The sequence below is a fragment of the Pelodiscus sinensis genome, chromosome 8 (genome assembly GCF_049634645.1).
Source record: "Pelodiscus sinensis isolate JC-2024 chromosome 8, ASM4963464v1, whole genome shotgun sequence".
NCBI lineage: Eukaryota > Metazoa > Chordata > Testudines > Trionychidae > Pelodiscus > Pelodiscus sinensis.
In genome coordinates this window covers 70,060,143-70,081,776 of record NC_134718.1, presented here as the reverse complement: position 1 = coordinate 70,081,776, position 21,634 = coordinate 70,060,143, and the positions used below count along the sequence as shown (strand labels likewise).

Sequence of the window (21,634 nt, the reverse complement as noted above, 5' to 3'; positions counted from 1 at the left end):
TCTAGCCCAGTATTGTGTCCTTTGACTGTGGCCAGAGGGAATGAGCAGAACACGGAATCATCAAGCGATCCCTCTCCTGTCATCCATTTCCAGCCTCTTACACACAGAGGCTAGGGACACCATTCCTGCCCATGCTGGCTAATAGCCTTTGGTGGATCTAGCCTCCAACCATTAGTCCAGGCAGTCCCTCATTCTGTGACAGCTCCCATGGTCTTGGTGAGGGAGGTGCTACTCAGTGAGAGAGAGGCTATCAGATTCTGAGCTAGTGCCTGGGAGGGAGGTGTTGAAGCAGAAAGACAACGCGGGCACAAGAACACACGGGGATAAACTGGCCATGAATACATTTGGGCTGGAGTTTGTAACCATCAGAAGAGTGAGATTCTGGAACAGCCTCTCCACAGGGAGAGTGGTGGCAACACCCTGACTAATTTTAAGATGGAGCTGGATCGCTGGATGGGTATGCCAAGGCAAACACAGGACTTGATGACCCAGGAAGTCCCATCCTGCCCTGCCTTCCTGTGGCCGTGTGCATGGGCAAATGTTTGGTTGTGCACCGATTCATCCAAGGAATTTGGGGCACATGCTGGGATCAATAGCGGTCACCTGCCCAACTGCCCTTTCTGCCTCAGAAGATTCCCCACACAAGCAATTTCACATCGAATTTGACTCATGCTACTGCCTGTGGATGTCTGGCCTACTCTACCGCACAGCTATTTAGAGCAGTCATTTTTTCAACTCTAACGGGTCCTTCCAAATGATACCATTTTGGGGCTTTCAAACATGCATCATCTCGACTCAATAAGCACCCTGAGCCATCTTGATTAGCTTGGAAATCTATTAGCTCTCCAACTGGGACATTGTACCATAAGGCTCATCCTGGACAAAAGAGAGTTTGATTATTGAAAAAGCAGAGAGAACTTGAGCTAATCTAATGAAACTTGCTGTTTCCCCAAAGTCAGCAAGCAGGCAGACAGACCAGCACACAAATGCACAAGGCTATGGGAAGGTACATACATTTCAATAAATAGAGTTTTTGAAGGAGAAGCTCTTTGCATGCGGACATCCCACGGCATTTTCTCTTTGGTCTGGGGGAGGCTGTTTTGTGCACCTGTCATGCTAAGGGGCAGGTCTTGGTAATGTACCTCTTGGGGATAAATCTGCTCCACCCGTCTGCGTTTCCACAGGGTCACTGGAACCAGTGTGGCTCAGCTGTAGGGCGGGGAGCAGGAGCTGAGGAGCTCACGTTGGGAGTTGTGGGTACTGTGGGGCCTGGCTCCTGGGAGGGATGCTACTAGGGCCTCATCCCAAGCCCTTTGGATTCGATGGAAAGACTCTTGGCTTTGGACCAGGCCCATGTGCCATCTTCTGTGCGGGAATGTGGGATGTGATGCAATTCAGCAGCCCTGGGCTTCCATGTAACAGGGTGCAGGCTGGGTGCTGTCCCTTCCTCCCCTGGCTGTCAATGTAGCAGCACAGCACCTGCCCTGCTGGCATCCTGCCCCATGACTGGACTCCTAGGAGAGCCTGAGAAGCAAATCATCCATGGTCAATCCGGCTCCTCGCTGGCCTCAGTGGGAAGGAGTCGCACCACCTCCCAACCCCTTCCACCAAACCCCACAACTCAGGCTAGGGAAAGACCGTATCTGTCAACGTCCTACTCACTCACCTGGTGGAGATTGTGTGCTGGTTGCCGTGAGAGTTTGCTTGGACGCTGAGAGAGAAACCCAGGACTCGACACGGTCCATTATGGACTGAAAGGAACAGAGCATTCTGCCCCTCTTCTCTAGCTCAAGTGTGGCATCTCCCTTCAAAAGGATCAGAGTCATGGCTGCCACCTCAGGTTAGAACCAGTGACCTCCTCCTCTAAGGGTGTGTCTAGACTATAGGGTTTTGTCGACAAAATTGGACTTTTGTCGACAAGACTATATCTGTGTCCACACTGCCTTTGAGTTATGTTGACATAACGTCGACAAAACTCAGCAGTTTTGTCGACATATGTAAACCTCATTCTACGAGGAATAACGTCATTTATCGACAGAGTTCTGTCGATAGAAGGCATTATTGCATATACAGTGTCCTTTGCGTCCACACTGTTATGTCGACAAAGTGGCTTGCTTTGTCGACAGAACTGGCTGTAGTCTAGACGCTCTTTGTCGACAGAAGTTTTGTCGACAGTATCTGTCGACAAAACTTCTGTCGACAAAACCCTGTAGTCTAGACATACCCTAAGAGCTGTAGTCTGCACAGCGGCAGCCAGTGAGCCAGGACTGGTAGATGAGATCCCTTCTCCTCCATGAACAGAGCACCACGGGGCACAAAACTCACACACGGACCCATTTACCTCATAAATACCTCAATTTACCTTATAAAATGCTGTTGACTCGGCATTGCAGAAATCAGAGTTTTGGAGAACAACCCTCCCCTTCCCCCCTTTAGCCCCTACGGACGGAAGAACAAGTTTCTCTTCCCTTTTGAAATAAGAAACAATTTCCTGTCGACCAGAGGAGGTATTGTGCCTTGTCCATCCTTTAGGCAGTGCCCATCGGTTATCAGGTTTCACAGCTCTGGACTTGCCTCAACTGCAGACAGCTCTGAAATGACCCACTTGGAAGGGTATTTAATCGGTCAAGGGCCAGGAAGCTTGCATGTTTGCTGTTTTTTTCTTGGCAGGTGGGATTCTGGGATAACTTGCCGAGCAGAAACCCTCCTGGAACAGTTGCATAAAGACTCCAGGAGCAAAGGAAAACTTTCTCATTTTCTGAATTATCTCTAAAATGAACAGCGCCACCTTACACAATGGCTCAGGCCCACTGCCCTGTAGCGCCTCACAGCAGTAGCGATTGAATGTGTTTGCTCTCCAGGCTGGACGTTTGTTGAAATTAAGTTGACTCACTCCATTTTCCCCCAGATGAAGGTCCCCCATGCAGCCCCATTGACGTCCAAGTTGCAAAGATGTAGTAAGAGAATTTGGTTCAGTGTTTAGCCTGCTCCTTCTGCCCATTGCTAATATTAATTAATTAAACCCCACAAACACCCAGTGAGAGGGATGTGTACTCACAGCCTCATTTTACTGAGGAGGGGGAACAAAAGCACAGAAAGGCTGTGACACACCATGGGTCTGTGGCAGAGTTGGTGAAGGAAGCCATCTTTCTTAACTCCGGGTTATACAACACCACATTTGAGGCTGTGTATTTTCACCTACCACAATGAATGTTTTGGACGTACACACCACAATGGATGTTGGCGATACCAACCGCTGTCTTGGGTCTAACCCGGTGATGACACAGCAAACATTGGCCTGGGATGCCACTTTGGGTTGGATGTCTTCCTAGATGTGTTACCACATGACATAATCTTTAAAGATGAATATTTAATTCCTGGAGCCTCCAGGACAGTCCTAGAAGATTGGCAGCCCTAAGTTAAGCTTTTAATGACTTTGATAATAACCCTTGCCACTTTGCTTCCTCCCAGCACTTGTAGAACATTAATTAATGACATGGGGAGATAGCAAAGACTGACACTTGTTTATAAATCCAGCAGCGGTGGCTCACAAGCCTTAAAAGTTGTTTAATTGTGTAGCTAATAGTCCCAGAGCCATCCTTTTACATTTGTTTACTTGGTCTCTTTCGATTCCAGGGTGAGTTTCGATGAAGGAACATCCTGGAGTAAATATGCCTTCACGTCAACACCGCTTTTTGTCGACGGGTCCCTGGTGGAGCCAGGGGTTGAGACGCAGCTAATGACGTAAGTCCTAAATAAGTTGTGTTGGGATGGAGCATGCGGCCTTCAGTCTTCTCCTGGGTGTAGTGTCAGACCTGCTGCATTAGATATGAATAAGTTACTTGGTAGAGGCTGGAGGGCCACCTAGGAGCTCTAATACAGCTGATTAGATAATTTTGTCTGCCCTGCTGTGTAACGTAGGCTGGAGAATAAACATGCCATAGAACATGTCAGTAAACTACTGGTGTTTACAGCTGAGCAATCGTAACGGCCACCAGGCGGATTTGAACTTGGGATCTCTGGAACTTAGTCTAGGAGCCTCTCCTTTTGAGCTAAAAGCCAGTTGACTCTCAGCCCATGCTGTAGAGGTCGCTTGTTCTTATCTGTTGCTGTGGTCTAGGTGCCACTGCATGGGACAGTGACCCACGCTAGGTGTGTGAGTTACACAATAACCGTCCTCAGAGCCAGGAGTGGGCGATAAGCGGCCCAGGGGCTAGACATGGTTTGCCAGGATCAACCCCTGGCAGGCAGCTGGGCACTTGATTGACTTGTGCATTCACAGGTACGGCCGCTTGCAGCTCCCATTGGACACAGATTCCAACCAATGGGAGCTTTGGGAAGCTGTGTCCCGGTCTGCGCTACTTCTGGCAGCTCCCATTGGTTAGAAATGGCCATCTGTGGCCAATAGGAGCTGTGAGCAGCCGTACCTGCGAATGCGCAGGTAAATAAAGGGTCTGGCAGCCCACCATGGACTAATTCTGACAAACTGTGTCAGGCTCAAGGGCCGTTTATTGCCCAGCCCTGCTCTTAGATGACACATTGGGGTTGAACTAGGAACCCGCAGAACTAAACGTGGGCATGGCTAAAGCGTGAGGGAAGGAGCATTTTGTACCTGCTGGCTGCAGCAGCATCTCTGCTCTGGATGGGCACAGAGCATGGACGGAAGCACGCCCTCAGCAATGAGTTGCAGTTGCCATACGCAGAGGCAGGGGCTTCCAGCGACCACGTCAATACCAGCTCTGCTCCCAGGGGCTGGGTGCCGCGAGAGGGCAGCCAGGCCCGGAGTGAGGGATCAGGTGCCCAGAGAGCAGGGCCGTTCGCAGCAAGCGCTCCCCGCTGACTGGGCGAGGCAGCGGTGCAGTGCTGCTTCAGGAACCGCTGCCGGGGTGTGAGCGAACGCCCTCCGCCAATCACAACGGGATGGAGACGGCGCTGCGGTGGCACTTCACTGCAAACGCTGCTCTGGCTGGTAGAGCTCTTCTGAATGTCACCAGATTCTGCTGTGACTGGCCTGTTTGACACCAGCAGCCCCCAGCCGTGGGGATACTCTTGAGTTATACCCATTGCAAAAGGGGGAGGGTCCTGCCCATTCTCTTTTGCTCTAGTCTTTTGTGCGATAAAGTGATATGTGTGTGTGTGTCCAGAACTGTCTCCCTACGCAGGGGCAGCTCTAGACTAGCTGCCAGCAACTGGCGCCCTAGGCGAACCACGCAATCGGCGCCCCCACCTCCAAACCCCTCAATGATATTGCACCTCCATTTGGCGCCCCATTGAACTTGGCACCCTAGGCGACCGCCTAGTTCACCTACATGGATGGGCTGCCCCTGCGTGTGCATTCAGCACCCAGCACAAAGGGGCCCCCACCTCGGAGGAGCCCTCCGCTGCTATTTTCATACAAATAAATAACAGTCAGCATTACAACAAGTAATACATACTGAATTCCCCTGGAAATTAGGCGTGTGTGTGTGTGTGTGTGTGTGTGCTGGTTTGTTGTGTGCAAATACTGCCTGAAAAGAGCAAACACAATAAGGCAGAATGCAGCCAAATCTTGAGCATGCCCTGGAATTGGTGTAAATGTCCTTTTAGGGACAGGAGATGCTTGAAGGGTTACAGCTGTGCTTGAAGGGTTAGAGCCTACACGTTTCACTCTGGGTAACCAATTCTGGCGACCAGGGATGTTAACGGCTACTCAGTTAACCAGCTAACCAATAAGTGACTGCTTAGCAGTTACCGGTCCTGGTTAACTGCAACAATCCCTCACCTCCTGTGTCCTCTGCATTTAAAACTTGGACTGTCAGGCTGGCTCAGTCCCAGCCTGAGTTTTAAATGAAGAGCATGCAGGGGAGCCGCCTACTGCCCTGCACTGCTGCCTCTGTTACTGACGGATTAGATATCTCTAGTCCATACAGCCTATACAGAGGCAGCAGTGGGGATTGGTAGGGGGGGTCCCTGGGAGTGGGGCCGGGAGCCAGGAGCGTACTAGCTAGCAGCCCTGCCCCCGGTGAGAGCACTGAGTAACTGTGTAACTGCTAGGAATTGTTGCGGTTACACGATTATTAAAATAAATGCTTTCTACCGTCCTTACTGCCTACCACATTTTCCTCAATGGCTCCTGGTCAATAGAAAGTGACTTGCGGAATGTTACATGCCTTGGAGCAAAACCCATGTCTTCTGCATTGCAAGCCAGACCCTGATCCTCTGGACCAGCAGTTTTCATAAAAAAAAATCATTGATACCCGCAATTCAACATCATTTGATTGAAGTGTGGGCTCCGGGGTGGGACTGAGAGCTTTGGAGTGTAGGAGGGGGCTCCAGCTTTCGGGGGGGTCTGGGCTCGGGTACTGTTATATTGTGCATCCCTGTTATGCATTTGCTGGTTTCCAAAGACAGTAGCGGTTGAAGCAGTTGCATTCACTCAGTCCTGTATAGTTAGCCAGATCGTCCACTTATGCCTCTCCTCTGTAGTCAACGGAGCTAAACCAGTTCATGCTAACTAAGATTTGGCTCATATATAATGTGGTTTCCTTTGAAATGAAACAGTCTTTTAAAATCGAAGCTTATTTTTATTATTTATCCTTCCAGTATTTCCACGGAGAATGTAGGAAGCCGGTCCTGCTGGACTTTCTGTGCCAGGCGTATTGAGAACTGGCTTGTTTTTCTTTTCTTTTAATCTTTACAGGCTTTATTAATTGTTACTGAGGCCAGTATAAAAGTGTTCACAGGAGTTTATAAAAGCAGTAAAAGAAATGTCGCCTGTTGCTTGCCAGCAATTTTCACAGAAACTCCTACTCACCGTCTCCCAGGTGCCGACTAGTAAAACCGCTCATTTATAACCTAGCTAGAAAATGGTTCTCACACAGCTTTTCTAAGTATTCTCCTGAAGGGGAATGGCAGAGAACGGATCCATCAGGGCAAAGCTGGGTCAGTCCGGGCTCATGGGGACTGTAAGTCAGAAGAACGAAATGCTTTCATGGTGCTGGAAATCTTTTGGCTGTGTGGGGAAGCCAATTCATGGCTCAGTCCTGCAACCTGCTGCCCGACGGCGGGACCTGGGTGGGCCGTGCTGAGCTTCTACCGATTTCAGAGGTCCCCCAACAAAGAACAGCTTTCAGGGTGGGGGGCTTCTGTCCCTCAGCCGCGTGGAGGATTTCTGGGGAGTATGAGCCTGCCAGGCAGCGGCAGTGGGATGCTAGAGGGGATCACATGAACCTCGAAAATGCCAGGACATGGAAACAAGGGTTGAGTTGCTTTTCTGGAGCCTCCCCATCCTCCTCCCTCGGAAACTGCTGAAATATTCCTTCCAGAGAGCCCAGCGAATCCCTAGGACTTCAGAAAAATAATCCCATTTCCATTGAAATGCACCAGGTTGCACGGCACGGCGGCTACTTCCGAGCCTAATTTCCTGTGGGAATTCAGTATTTATGGCTTGTTCTAATGCTGTCTGAGATTTAATTGTATTACAACAGCAGCGGAGGGCTCCTCTGGGGGGGGGGGGGGGGCTTTGTCAGTTCTCTGTGGTCGGAACCGTCTCCCTCCGTGTAGGCACCCAGCACAATGTAAAACCTAATCTGCATGCAGATTTTATATCCATTTAATTGTTTCCTTGGGGTTGTGGGTTTTGCGGCAATATAATTAAATCAGTAAAGCTCCCGGAGTGGACACAGGTACGGATACAAAGATATGGAAATAAACTCCCTCAGTATAAGGCGCCTTCCTATTAGTCAAACTGAGTGACAGGGCAAAAACTGTCTCTTGACCAGCCAGACAGGGAAACGGAGGCTGAGTTATAAAGAGACTTGCAGAATGCCACACGCCTCGGCGCAGAGCACACCTCTTCTGAATTCCATGCCTGGCCCTGATCCTCTGCCCCGGCAGTTTTCAAACTTTTTTTTCATGACCCAGTTGAAGAAAATTGTTGACACCCGTGACACCACATAATGTGACTGGAGTGTGGACTCCGGTGTAGGGCTGAGGAGGAGCTTTGGGGTGTAGGAGGGGGCTCCAGCTTGGGGAGGGGGGGTCAGGGCTAGGGCAGGAGAGGTTTAGTTGAGCGACTCTCGGTCAGCGGTGCAGCAGTGGGGGGTGGGGGGGCCTAAGGCAGCTTCCTGCCTCTCCTGGCACCACAGACCATGCTGCGCCCCAGAAGCAGCCGCCAGCAGCTTCCCAGCCAATGGGAGTGCGGAGCTAGTGCTCGGGGCAGGGGCAGTGCACGGAGCCCTGTGCGCTCTCCCTCACACTTAGGACCTGGGCTTGTTGCTGCCCACTTCTGGGGTGTAGCACAGTCTGTGGTGCCAGGACAGGCAGGGAGCTCCCTTAGCCCCCTCACTGCAGCAATGAGACCCAGTGCCTGACATTCCACGACCCAGTACTGGGTCATGACCCATAGTTTGAAAACTCCTGCTCTAGATTGTGCTGCCCTCCTGCTTTGCTTAATGCTCCACCACAGGAACGGCCCGTCCCTGCCCCCAGGTGTTTCCCATCTCAAAGGGTGTGTCTAGACTACATGGCTCCGTCGACGGAGCCATGTAAAGTAGTTTCCCCGACACAGTCAATGAAGCAGGGATTTAAATAATCCCCGCTTCATTAAAATAAAAATGGCCACCGCGCTGTGCCGACAATCAGCTGATCCGGCACAGCGCAGCAATCTAGACACGGTGCGGTCGACAAGGGAAGCCTTTGTCGACTGTTCCCTTATGCCTCGTGAAACGAGGTTTACAGGTGTGGTCGACAAAGGCTTCCCTTGTCGACCGCGCCGTGTCTAGACTGCCGTGCTGTGCCGGATCAACTGATTGTCGGCTCAGCGCAGCGGCCATTTTTATTTTTACGAAGCGGGGATTATTTAAATCCCCGCTTCATTGACTATGTCGGGTAAACGGCTTTACATGGCTCTGTCGACGGAGCCATGTAGTCTAGAGACACCCAAAGGGGCACACACGAGGTCAGAGAAGGGTGTTTTTTCTTTTTAGTATGACGGCCATCATTGCTGCTCATTCACCTCTTGGGCTCAGAGTTCTGAAAACTTCCCATCTCCCGACAAGATGGCCGCCCAAGCCCACTTTGGGAGTGGCAGCTCATGCCTGACAACATGCTTCGCCAGAGCAGGGTATGCCAATGTTTCCAGTAAGCCCACTGCTGCTCCCTCCCCTCCTGAACTAAAGATCTGAGAAGGCACTAGTGTCACCATTGGAAACCCAATGCATTGACTCCCTGTGTGATCATCTGGTTTCCCCAAGCACATCTGGGGCGAGGCATATTTTGCAGGAACGCCTTGCTCAAGTCTCAACAGTACCTCATAGGGCATGGTGGGAGTGGGGAGAAGATAGCAGAGAGCAGTGGCCAGATATGGTGGAGGCCCAGGAGCTGATAAAAGAAGCGTTCATGAAGTACTAGAAGCCTTAGGGGGTTGGAGCAATGGGTGCCTGCCCTCTTTGGGTTACCAGGGGCTGAAGGCTCTGCGGTGACAGTGAACAGTTCCTGTCCAGTAGGCCATGTGAAATGGGTTGCTGGCCTTGGTTGTTTCCTAACGGACAGGAGCCCACGGCCCCAAATCCAGCACCACTGGCACCGGTTGACTCACGTATTGCTGAACGAACGATGTGCTCTCCATGGGGGACGGAGTCTGACACACGCCCAAAAGTTTGGCTCCATTGCAGCTCAGAGGCAGCCCCAGGCTGGGTCAACAGACCCATGATGGCGGGACTCAAGGTAGCATGCTAAAAACAGCACTCAGATATAGGCGCTCAGGCCTGACGACAGGGTGGGGGTGGGGCAAAGGGGGCAGGAGCTCAGTGAGTCAAGGGGCCCAGGCCTCCCCGGCCGTTGTCATGGCTACTGTAGCCCTGGTCCCTTGACATCACCACTGGAGCACTATGCTACGCGCTCCGGGCAGCTCTGAGGCCTAGGGTGGGGCACTGGGGTACACTCCCACTGTACCCCCAGACCCACCCCTTCCACCCAAGGCCCAACTCCTTACGGGAGCACAGAGCTGCCCCCCCCCACATACCTTGCCCAACGGCCCTCAGAGGCTGTCAGCATCTGTAGGTGGGCTTGGGAGACTGAGCCCTGATTTCAGTGGAAGTTAGGAGCCTAAAAATTGGGATTTGGGTGAAACATCCTGGGAAGCTTTTTAGGAAGATGTATGCAGTGTTGCCGTGGCCCTGTTGGCCTCTGACCAAGATGTTCAGCCATTGCCACTAACAAGAGAAATAAACAGGAAAAGGGAATCCAGGGGAAGGAGGGTTTGGTTCTGTAGGTTCACCCTGGCTGTGTCTAGACTGGCCAGTTTTTCTGGAAAATCAGCTGCTTTTCTCGAAAAGCTTGCCAGCTGTCTACACTGGCTGCTTGAATTTGTGCAAAAGCACTGACTTCCTACTGTAAGAAATCAGTGCTTCTTGCGGAAATACTGTGCTGCTCCCGTTCAGGCAAAAGTCCCTTTTGCGCAAAGCTTTGGCGCAAAAGGGCCAATGTAGACAGCTCAGATTTGTTTTCCGCAAAAAAGCCCCGATTGCGAAAATGGCAATCGGGGCTTTTTTGCGGAAAAGCGCGTCTAGATTGGCCACGGACGCTTTTCCGCAAAAAGTGATTTTGTGGAAAAGCGTCCGTGCCGATCTAGACGCTCTGTTCTGAAAATGCTTTTGACGGAAAACTTTTCCGTTAAAAACATTTGTGGAAAATCATGCCAGTCTAGACGTAGCCCCTGAGTCTACAGAAAGTGAAATACTATTGGCAGTTTTCAGCACACCACCCAGTGATGGGGAAATACATATGTGTGCTTGTGGGCATAGGAAACCCTGTGCTCTGGTTTTTCCCTTTGACTAGTTTCATCTTGCCATGACGTTTTCCTGCCTGTCTTATTTGGAGTCTCTTTTACAACTGCATTATCAGTTTGAAATACAGCCAGCTTTATCATTGGCGACAGACTAGTTCCGAAAGGGGGTTTTACGTGCAATGTTCTGAAGTCTGTCCTGATTCACTGCACAATCCTTTGGTTACAATACCGTGAACACTGCAGCAGGGAACAGTGGGTTGCTTTAAAGGCATAATAGAAAATACAAGTTGAAGCCTTCGAAAGCAGAGGAGCAAAGATCCTCAAAGGTCTTTCACTTAAAACGTGTCCAGATATTGATCATTCCTCAGCTAGAGGTGGAGTCAAAAAGCGGGGGTGAGAAAACAGGGAAGTCCTGTCAGAAGAAATGGAAAACAATCCACTCACCCCCGCACCATGATTATATAAACTGATTGGAGACCAAAGACCACAAATAAAAATATTGAGCTAGGGAAAGAAAGATTTTTCGAGACATTAGCCTTTATCCAGTAAGCCAACCCACTGGACCATCTGATCTGCTTTGAAACCACTGTTGGAAACAGCCTGGATTAGATGTGTTAGAGGCTAGTGAATATCCCACTAGTTCTGCACGTCGGTTTTACGCCATGCTAAAAAATGAGTTTGTGTTTGGGGGTTTCTCTTCTATCCCAGCTCCCAATCAGACCCTGTCCAGAGCGGTGCCCTTTGACTGGCTGTATTGTTTTCTTAGCTTTCATGGTGATAAATATTATAAATAGTCACGAATGTAACCTGTCTCCTACCCCCGTTATTTTCTCCTCCAGCAGCTGTATAATGGTTAGCCCTGTGGCTCACTGTTTGAATTCAGCTAGTTAGACTGTCACACCATGATATTGATTATGCCAAGTGTGCGTGCTGCCCTTTTATAGCATTTGAATGGGCTAATCAGGTAGGGACAACATCTGCCTCTGGACGCGATTGTTCTCCAGTGACAAAGTATTTATTTATTGCCTCTCAGGAAAGAAGAGAAGTGGTGGGTGTCTCCAGAGGAGTTCCTAGCAGAAGTACAGGCATGGGGCACTGAGGGGGGGGGGGGGGAAAGTTGAATGAAGAACATAAGAACAGCCATACTGGGTCAGACCAACAGTCCCTCTAGCCCAGTATCCTGTCTTCTGACAGTGGCCAGCACCAGATGCCCCAGAGGGAGAGAACACAATTGGTAATCCTCACGTAATCTGTCTCCTGTCATCCATTTCCAGACAAACAGAGGCTAGGGACTATCCTGGCTAATAACCATTGATGGACCTAACCTCCATGAATCTATCTAGCTCTTTTTTGAACCTTGTTAAAGTTCTTACCTTCACCACATCCTCTGGCAAGGAGTTCCACAGGTTGACTGTGTGCTCAGTGAAGAAAAACGTCCTTTTGTTTATTTTAAACCTGCAGCCTATTAATTTCATTTGGTGACCCCTAGTTCTTATATTGTGGGAATAAGTAAATAACTTTTCCTTGTTCACTTTTTCCACACCAGTCATGATTTTATAGACCTCTATCATATCCCCCCCCCCCTTAGTCTCCTCTTTTCTAAGATGAGAAGTCCCACTCTTTTTAATCTCTCTTCATATGGGTCCTGTTCCAAACCTTAAATCATTTTTGTTGCCCTTTTCTGAACTTTTTCCAACTGTGTAGCTGAAGCTGAAATAGCTTAACTTGGCTTTTGGTGCTGTCTTCACAGCAGGAAGTCGAAGGGAGAACGCTCTTCCTTCGACTTCCCTTACTCCTGGTGAAAGGAGGGTTACAGGAGTCAGAGTAAGAAGTCCTCCAGCGCACCATTATTTTGAAAGAACGGCTTGCTGTGGAGATGTGCATTTTGTTCTTTCAAAATGACGTCAGTTATTCTGAAATAACGCTTCTGCGTAAACGTATCCTGAGTCGTGCTGCATTTCCTAATACACCTGTTCTGGCCCTTTCAGGGTGGGATGTGTTGTTGCAGGGTCTGTGCTTGTTTCAGTCATGTGCCCTACAGGAAAACTAGATATATTGATCCCTAGTTCATCTACAGCCCTGTTCATCAGTAGCTCTCAAAGCACTTCACATAGGAAGTCGGGAGCACGAGCCGCAAATTTTTAGAAGGGGAAAATGAGGCACAGAGCAGTGGCATGATTTGCCCAAGATTGCTCGCTGGCTGATTAGAATCCAGAGCTCCCTGAGCTCCAGTCGAGTGTTGAAGTGCTCGGGTTCCTGCCGCTTTAGGCACAGACAGCCAGGAGAGAGTTGGGGAAGGAAGGCTTGCAGCTCCTGTTAAGCAAAAACGACTGAGTGGAAAGGCACCAGAGTGGGAGAGGGTGGTGAAGTCCTCATAAAGAGAGGCTAGAACACGGCCCTATGGGAGTGGTGAAGACAGGTTTGAGTTTTGTTGTTCTCAGTCATTGTTTCCAAATGAGCAAAGAAAAGCCTTGAACAATGAAACTGGGGAGTGGCCAGGGATGTGATTTTACTCTCTCCCACCCCAGTTGGTAGGTCTGGCTGTTGGTGTCTATGCCAGCAGCATCCCTGTCCCTGCATAGCTCTGAGCTGTATGCTCCGAACGCTGAGCTGAGCATTTGTGGGTCTCAAGCCCCTCTCGGGCATGTGCTCAGCAGGGCTTTGCCAGGTGCAAGTTCATCCCCTGCCTGTCAGCTGATGATCCAGTGCCCAGCAGCTCTTGCTGACAGTCACCACACCCTCTGGGGGCAGTCACCCCCATTTTGTTGCGTGTTGCCCAGGATATAGCAGGAAGAGGACCCAAACCCAGAGAGGAGCTCACAACAATAATAGTCATTAATAATTGACACCTCTTCGATGGCCTGCGGTGAGATGCATAGCGGAGGAATCCACACGGACAGCATGAAGCGCTTGCATCTTCTCTATCGCCATAGGAACTCTATGGTAGTGGGGGATGAGTCTTCCTCTCGGACTCCATCGTCTCCACCAGACCCCACTTCTCACCTGGAGCGGTGGTGGTCCCTCCTCCATCAACATTCAGTCAAGCCGAGTCTATGACCAGTGGTTTCCCCCATGAGACAATGGCTGGGCATTTCTGCGGAGACATCAAGGAAAGAGCGTGCTAAAGAGCTTTGAGTTGTGCTGCTTTTCCTGGTGGACAGTACCTGCAGCAGCGGGCCTGGGCTCTGGTAGTCGTGTGGCCTGGGGAAACTCCCGCTGCTTCTGTATGTGCAGTACCTGCTCTGGGGAAGAAAGGGGACCAGAGGCTTCAAAGCTGCCAGGCCAGTTGCCTTTCATGAGCACCACAAAGGAAAAAAAGAAAGAAAAAAGAAAAAAAGAAAGAAAAGCGCTTCTGAAAACCAGCATTAAAAATTCACTCTCCTCATTTCTTGCGCTCCCTTTAATGTAGCTGGGATCTCTTTTGAAGCAATTGTCATGTAAAGTGGTTTGGAAACATCGGAAATATATTTTTTATAAGATCGATTTCAAAAGCTTTGATTTGTTATTCAGTAAACACTTATTGTGAGTGCTGGATTTTTTTTTTTTTGCATCCTTCTCCCCCATCCTCTTTTGCAAGTGGAGCTGTGCGACTGACATGCAAATCCAGCTGAGCGGCAGAGCTGCCTTGTAATTATGTGTTCTGCGGATTACTCGCTAATTGCAGTTGGCGTCACTCGCTGACTCGAGGATCGGGTCTCACTGTGTAGTTTGCACGCGTGCCGGCATTAAAAAAACCCCATGCGTATTGAGTTGATGACAAAAGGCCTGGCCTTTTTTTTAAAGAGACAGTAGCACCTGTGAAAGGGGCTATCATCATCATCATCATCAACAAGCATGAGCTCAAAACCCGTTGGTGTCCGATGCCTCCTTCACTGTTTCCTTCCATCTTTCTCTGTCCAGTGTGGAGTAGCTTAGTTTCTGTAGACTAGCTCTGCACCAATCTACTGCATCATCTGCCCATTCTCTGCGGGGTCTGCCTCTCCTATTCGGACTATCCATTATATAGTATCCATTGCCGAATGCTAGGGTGTTAACTTTTCGCTCGCCTTTCATTCTGCAGATATGCCCGAATAGCTGTAACTTCGATTGTGTTGTTCATTCTGCAGATATGCCCGAATAGCTGTAACTTCCATTTTATAACCTTCTGCAGTAGGTTCTTTTTAAGGCCATATCTTCCTATATAATTCCTCGCTGGTGACCCTTCTGCATTCACCTTATTCTTAGGATCTTTCTATAACAACTCCTTTCGAACCCCTGTATCCACAGTATTAAGCACTTGGGACTTCTCTATTGGTACAGAAACCCTATGATGGAGGGGTGGGACTTCCTCTCTGACTCCATCACATCCACCATACCCCATCTCTGACCTGGAGAGATAGTGATTCTTTTCCGTTAACACGCAGACAAACACGGTCTATGAAGCTTGCTGAAAAGGAAGCCATCTTGTTATTTGTAAAATGGCAGTTCCTCAAGGGCCCAGTCAGCATCAATGCCTGACTTTACTAAAATGTACTAAGGGTTAGTCACTATCCCAAAGCATGTATGAACTACATAGACACAGCAGCCAAAGGGAGGAGCAATATCCCATCTGACTGGGGAGAAACCAAGGGTTAAGTAACTTGACACAGGGAAGCTGTGGCAGAGTTGAGACTTGAACCTGCAGCTCCTTAAGACGAGGCGAGTGGCTTACTCGCAAGCCCAGCTGGGCTGCGATAAGGGTCCGTTTGTGGAATAGTCTGTGAACCTCAAAGTTTGCCAACCGCTTTTCATGACTGACATTCTAGAACTTGCACCGTTCCTTGCAGAGGGGAGAGTTGAAAGGTCTAGGCAGCTGATGGGTGTGTTGTCTTAAGATAAGACTGGCACAGAGTAACCTTTTTTTTTCTGGTGTAAATAACCACACAGAACATAACACTGAGACCAGTTTCTACCCCCAAATCTCTCTTTTGCCTCTCATGTCCCGCCTCCCTCCTTTGTTATTCCGGGATCGTTACTTAGGACAGTGAGGAGAAATTGCCAAATAGCTCGTTTTATCAGACAGCTTACAAGGGTATAGTGATAGGCCCAATTTAAAACTGGGATCCAAACACCTTCCTTGGATTTTCTAGGGTTTGGAAGCTGAACCCAGGTTTTTCAGCCTTTTTTAATGGGCTCAACCAAAATCCAGATTGGATGGCGCTGGGCCAACTCTAACAGAAAGTATTAGAGGGCATAGACCAATATATTTTTTACTAGTACGTTTACCTGGTGTTGCTTGTGTCCTTCAAGAGGGGATCAGGGCAGGGGACTGGGGATGTCAGGGGTGCAGGAGTCAGGGTTGGGGGTGCGGAGGGGCTCTGGGTAGGGGACTCTGTGTGGGTGTGCAGGGGGGAGCCCCCCCCCAAGATTTGTGCCAGGGCTGCTAGCTCTTTCCCTTCCTATCCCTGGCAGGGAGCAAGAGCAAAGTGCAGTGTGTCTGCACCCCGTGCTCTCCAGAAAGAGGGTATGTCTACACTACTGTGTTATTTCAAAATATCTAATTTCAAAATAATTATTTCAACATATCTTTTTTTGAAATAATGTGTCTACACTCAAAATGCATTTCGAAATAGCTTTTTGCTATTTCAAAATGGCACGTCCACACTGATTAGATGCTGAATCACATTTAAGGACAGGGCAGGGCATCAGGTGAGAAGTTACCTTGTGGCCAGGGCGACCAGCAGGGCACCCTGGGAAGGGCTGGAGGCCCCCTATTTTGAAATAAGCATCTACACAGCACTTATTTTGAAATAGCAGTTTCGAAATTGGCGCTATTCCTCATGGAATGAGGTTTACCAATTTTGAAAGAAGCCCTCCGCTATTTCGAATTAATTTCGAAATAGCAGTTGGCTTGTGTAGATGCTAGGAAAGTTATTTCAAAATTACTTTGCTGTGTAGATATACCCAGAAAGAGGAATGGAACAAAGGGCATGTTCCCCATGCACCCTGATGAAGGGAGTAAAAGCTAGAAATGTCCCTGTACAAATCGGAGGCAGGGGGGTAGAAGTCAGCTCCCCCAGTTCTTTCTAAAAGGCACCTGGGATGTGGGAGGCTCAGGGCTGGCGCACTCCCAGACAGCGGGGAGGAGTGCGCCCCCACCCCACCCCTTTCACTTGCTTGGTGATTCTGTCTCTTTTCTGTATGGTTTTCGGAAACACAATCCCATTCCAGGCACATCCCATTGTCCTGACACAACCAAACCCTGACCTTGCTTCAAGTTATGACAAGAGGAAGCTGCCTACTGAATGTGGTGGTCCTAGCTCTCACCATTTAGGAGGAGCTCTTGAACAAACACACAAACGGATAGATAGACAAACTCTCTCCCATATATAGTTGAGACGTAAAAACAGGGTTCAAGCTGTGAGACCGTTCTTGACCCCAGGGTCCAGATCCACAGGGGGGTAAACTGGGGTAGGTTTCTTGAAGCTGGTGGAAGAGTACTGGTCCATACCAGCAGAAGGATCTGACCTCATTCCTTTCTAAATGGACAGGCTATTTTGATAAAGTAAAACTGGTCACTGTCATCCCTCCGCTTCCAGATCTTGTCCCCCCCCCCCCCCCCCCCGCCCTTTCCAAAGAGAATTGCCATTTTTTTCATCTTCTCCCACTGGCAGATAAAAGCACAAGCCACCTTGACTTATGTCCTGATGCAGCCGTCTCTGACCCAGTGGTCAGGTGAAATGAACTGAATTAAAAGCTTCAAAGTGGCTTTTAAAGACTCTATTTATTGTTTGGAGGAAAAAAAATTAGAGAGTGTTTTTCATCGGCCATTGCCTTCTTTTAAACTGTCATCTTTCATCTTTTCTGTCTGCTCCCTTTCCTCTCTCGCGCTGCCTGCATCATCATGCCAATCATTAGATAATATCACTCAGGCTCCTCTTTCACTCGCCCTAATTGCTGCTCTACGTCTCTCTCAATTAGGTTCTGGTGCTTTGTTGGACTCTCATTTCATCCATTTTCTGTGTAACTGATGACCTCCTTTCACCCCACTTCCACCGAAACCCTAATAAAAATAATCAGAAGGTTACACAGTCCGTTTGCTTGACTTCAGAGCCATCATTTATGTTTAATTCATGGAGAGCGGCTCAGTTCTGTCTCTTCATTCATGGACGCTAACCGCCTGGGCTCCGTTTGCTCTTGTTCTGCCATTGGCTTGCATGTATTCAGCCCTAAGCCTGTGCCTATGAGTCAGTGCCCTTTTGCCACAACCTTTTTTTGGCACAAGACTTTGTAACGTGATTGACTCAGGCGTCCTTGGGTTCATTGCATGGGGAACTTAGTAAAATTCTCCAGCCAGGACACCGGGTTAGATGATGTAATGGTCTCTTCTGACCTGAAAATCTATTAAAAGTCTATCTCTGTGTTACAGGGGACTTCCCGCCTCCTTCCAATAGAGGATGGGGATCTGTATATATTTCTGCTGAGACTATGCTAAAGAGACATGTTTATGAACCGAAGTGCCGTGGTTAGAAAAGAGGATTGGATCTCTTGATTCCAGTCTGTGTGGAGGGGCTGACTCCCTGAGGGAGCGCCAACCACACCCCTTCCCCTCTCTGCTTCATTTCACCCATCTGTGAAATAGAAATTATCACAGTTGTGTAGCTCACAGGGATGTGCCAATGCTTAATTAACCCACAGGCAGAACGTTGAAATCGATGCTGTTGAAATGTGTATTATTATTTTCAATTATTTTTACGGCAAATTTGAGTCGCCGGCCACACAATTAAAGCAGATTTTACATCCAGTGCTTCTGGGATTTTGAGAGACATGACATAGGACACTGCTCCTCTTGCTAATGTGGGAGAACATGTCCACAGGCCACTAGGTTTTCCTTCAAACCTGCCAAACCAGTACTTCTCTGACCCTTCCATTGAATACCAGTGCCTGCCTCCCGTCCCCCAGTTATAGGAGCCATTGGCTTCAGTGACACGCTGAAGGGATTGTGCATGCTGCCCTCCAAATTAAGATGGATTCCCTCATCAAGTTATTTAGGTAATTAATGTATTTAATAAGAACATAAGAACGGCCATACTGGGTCAGACTAAAGGTCCATCTAGCCCAGTAGCCTGTCTGCCGACAGTGGCCAGCACCAGGTGCCCCAGAGGAGGTGGACCGAAGACAATTATCAAGCAATTTGTCTTCTGCCATCCTTCTCCAGCCTCTGACAAACAGAGGCCAGGGACTCCATTTCTATCCCCTGGCTAATAGCCTTTTATGGACCTAACCTCCATGAAATTATCTAGCTTCTCTTTATATTCACTGTTTATAACCATGATTCCACTTTTGGAACCCAAAGATAAAATTGGTTCCCACATCAATAGATGTCTTCTTGCCAGGATGGGAGGTAATGGTGTCCCTAGCCTCTTTGTCAGAGGCTGGGAATGGATGACAGAGGTGGGATTGCTTTGTGATTCCCTGCTCTGTTCATTCTCTCTGGGGTATCCAGCACTGGCCACTGCCGGAAGCTAGATGGAAGCTAGATGGACTTTTGGTTTGACCCAGTATGGCCATTCTTCTGTTCCTATGGTCACAATGTTATGTGGACACAAATTCACTTTGCTTAAGTGGGGCATATTAAAAAGGGGCTAGAGCACTAGGATTTTACATAATTAGTTAATGTATCTATAGAAAAAAAATCAACTTTAAAATATTTTGTGAATAAACCGTGTACTGTATTTGGTCAAATCCCGATAAAGGAGAACTTCAAGGGGTATTGTGATGTGGCCTGCACAAAAAAACACATGAGCCAAATTGTTATCTCACCCGGGTGCTAGCCATTGGAAGGAAATACTAATATTTGTGGAACAAATGGAGATTCGTGCTGTGAGTGTAAAGTCAGGGTCTTTGTTCCATGCTCTTAGCCCTCACTTCCCACTTGGCCACTTCATGTTCCATCGAACTCCCATGTTATCAAAGAGGGGTCTTTAAGGGTATGTCTACACTAGCCCCCTGGTTTGAAGTAGGGAGGCTAATGTAGGCATTCGAAGTTGCAAATGAAGCCCGGGATTTAAAAATCCCGGGCTTTATTTGCATGTTCCAGTCCGGGCACCATTTTTAAATCTCCTTAGTCCGAACTAACTGCCCGCGGCTACAAGTGACAGTCAAACGTTAACTCGAACTAAGTTCGAGTTAACTGTTACACCTCATGGAATGCTAACTGTTACACCTTGTGGAATGCTAACTCTTACACCTCATGGAATGAGGTGTAACAGTGAACTCGAACTAAGTCCTTAGTTCGAGTTAACGTTTGACTGCCGCGTGTAGCCGCAGGCAGTTATTTCGGACTAAGGGGATTTAAAAATGGTGCCCGGACGGGAACATGCAAATAAAGCCCGGGATATTTAAATCCTGGGCTTCATTTGCAACTTCGAATACCTACATTAGCCTCCCTTGTTCGAACTAGGGGGCTAGTGTGGACATACTCTAAGAATCAATCGGCAGTCTGAGGTATCGCAAATGCCCCAGTCCTTTAGCTTCCGTTATACTGACAACACTGGAGATCCAAATCCTTCAAATATCCAGGGAACAGGTCCAACCAAATGCAGACAGAAGCCACACATTTGCCCTGTATATTGCACTGTCCGGTTCCTTCAAACATATTTATAAAGGGCTTGATTTGGGACGAAAGAGGCATGTGCATTTCCATGCCTGAATAGTCTCTGGCTTCTCTGAGACCCATAGACTATAAGTTCAGAAGGGGCCATCATAGTCATCTAGTCTGATCTCTGGTACATTCCTGGCCTCAGAATGTCCCCACCCACTCTGTTATAAACCCCTGCCCTCTGGTTGAGATATTAAACTCCTCCAATCACAGTTTAAAGACTTCAAGTTACAGAGAATCCACCATTTATGATCGTTTAAACCTACAAGTGACCCATGTTTTATGCAACAGAGGAAGGCAAAACAAAACAAAACAAAACAGGGTCTTGTGTCAGTCTGATCCAGAGGAAAATTCCTTCCTGACCCCAAATATGGTGATCAGTTAGACAACAAGTATGGGGGCAACACTCACTAGCCAGATAGAATTCTCTGTGGTAATGCAGGCTACGTCTAGACTGCACTGCTTTTCCGGGATAACATGGAACGCATCCGCTTTTTCGGATTTTTTTTATGAGGAATAAGGGATGTGTTGAAAGAGCACTTTTTTTCCGAAATTTGATGCCATGTAGATGGACCAAATTTCGGAAAAGCCTCTTTGGACAGTAAAGTGGAAAAAGATACTCAATTTGCATACCGCAAATTGCGGTTCTTTTTCCAACTTACCATTGCAGTGTAGACCTAGCTTCAGAGTCTTCCCCATCTAGGTTACGTCTACATTGCAAGGCTATTTTAGGTTACTGGAGTATCCCGAAATAGCCATCCTGCGTCTTCACAGCAAGCCTGTTATTGCGAAATATAACGTGTTCACTATTCTGACGTCCCTGTAAACCTCATTCCACGAGGGGTAAGGGACGTTTCAGAATAGTGGGTTATTTCAAAATTGTGCCAAAGTATGAAATAAGCTACTTTGAAATAAGATTGAAATAAGATACACAATTTGCGTAGCTCAAATTGTGTATCTTATTTCGAGCTACAGTGCAGTATCGATGCACCACTAGTGTCCCATGCCCAGCTACCAGCAGCAATGGACCCAGGCTCCTACCCCTAAGTACTTTTGTCTAGGTAACTCATCAGCTAGAATGTTCTTAGCAACTTTTTCTCACTTACCAAGTTGGTATGGGGTTTGACTCAATGGCCCGGAGATCAAACATTTGATATCCCATAACCCCCAAGCAATCCAATTCCCTGGCCCAATCCTCTACTACTTAATATTGCTATGCAACCAACAGGAAACTCTGTGTAAAACAA

The 21,634-nt window shown here is 48.4% G+C and overlaps 1 protein-coding gene across 2 annotated transcripts in view; it reads left to right on the top strand.

Annotated features, from left to right (window-relative positions):
- SORCS3 (sortilin related VPS10 domain containing receptor 3) overlaps positions 1-21,634 on the top strand; it is a 499,588-nt gene that overhangs the window by 409,271 nt on the left and 68,683 nt on the right. For both annotated transcript variants that reach the window (XM_006135388.3, XM_075935518.1), the window contains exon 14: positions 3,637-3,744. In XM_006135388.3, coding sequence (XP_006135450.2) covers positions 3,637-3,744 — 108 coding nt within the window. The remainder of the gene's footprint in view (positions 1-3,636; positions 3,745-21,634) is intronic.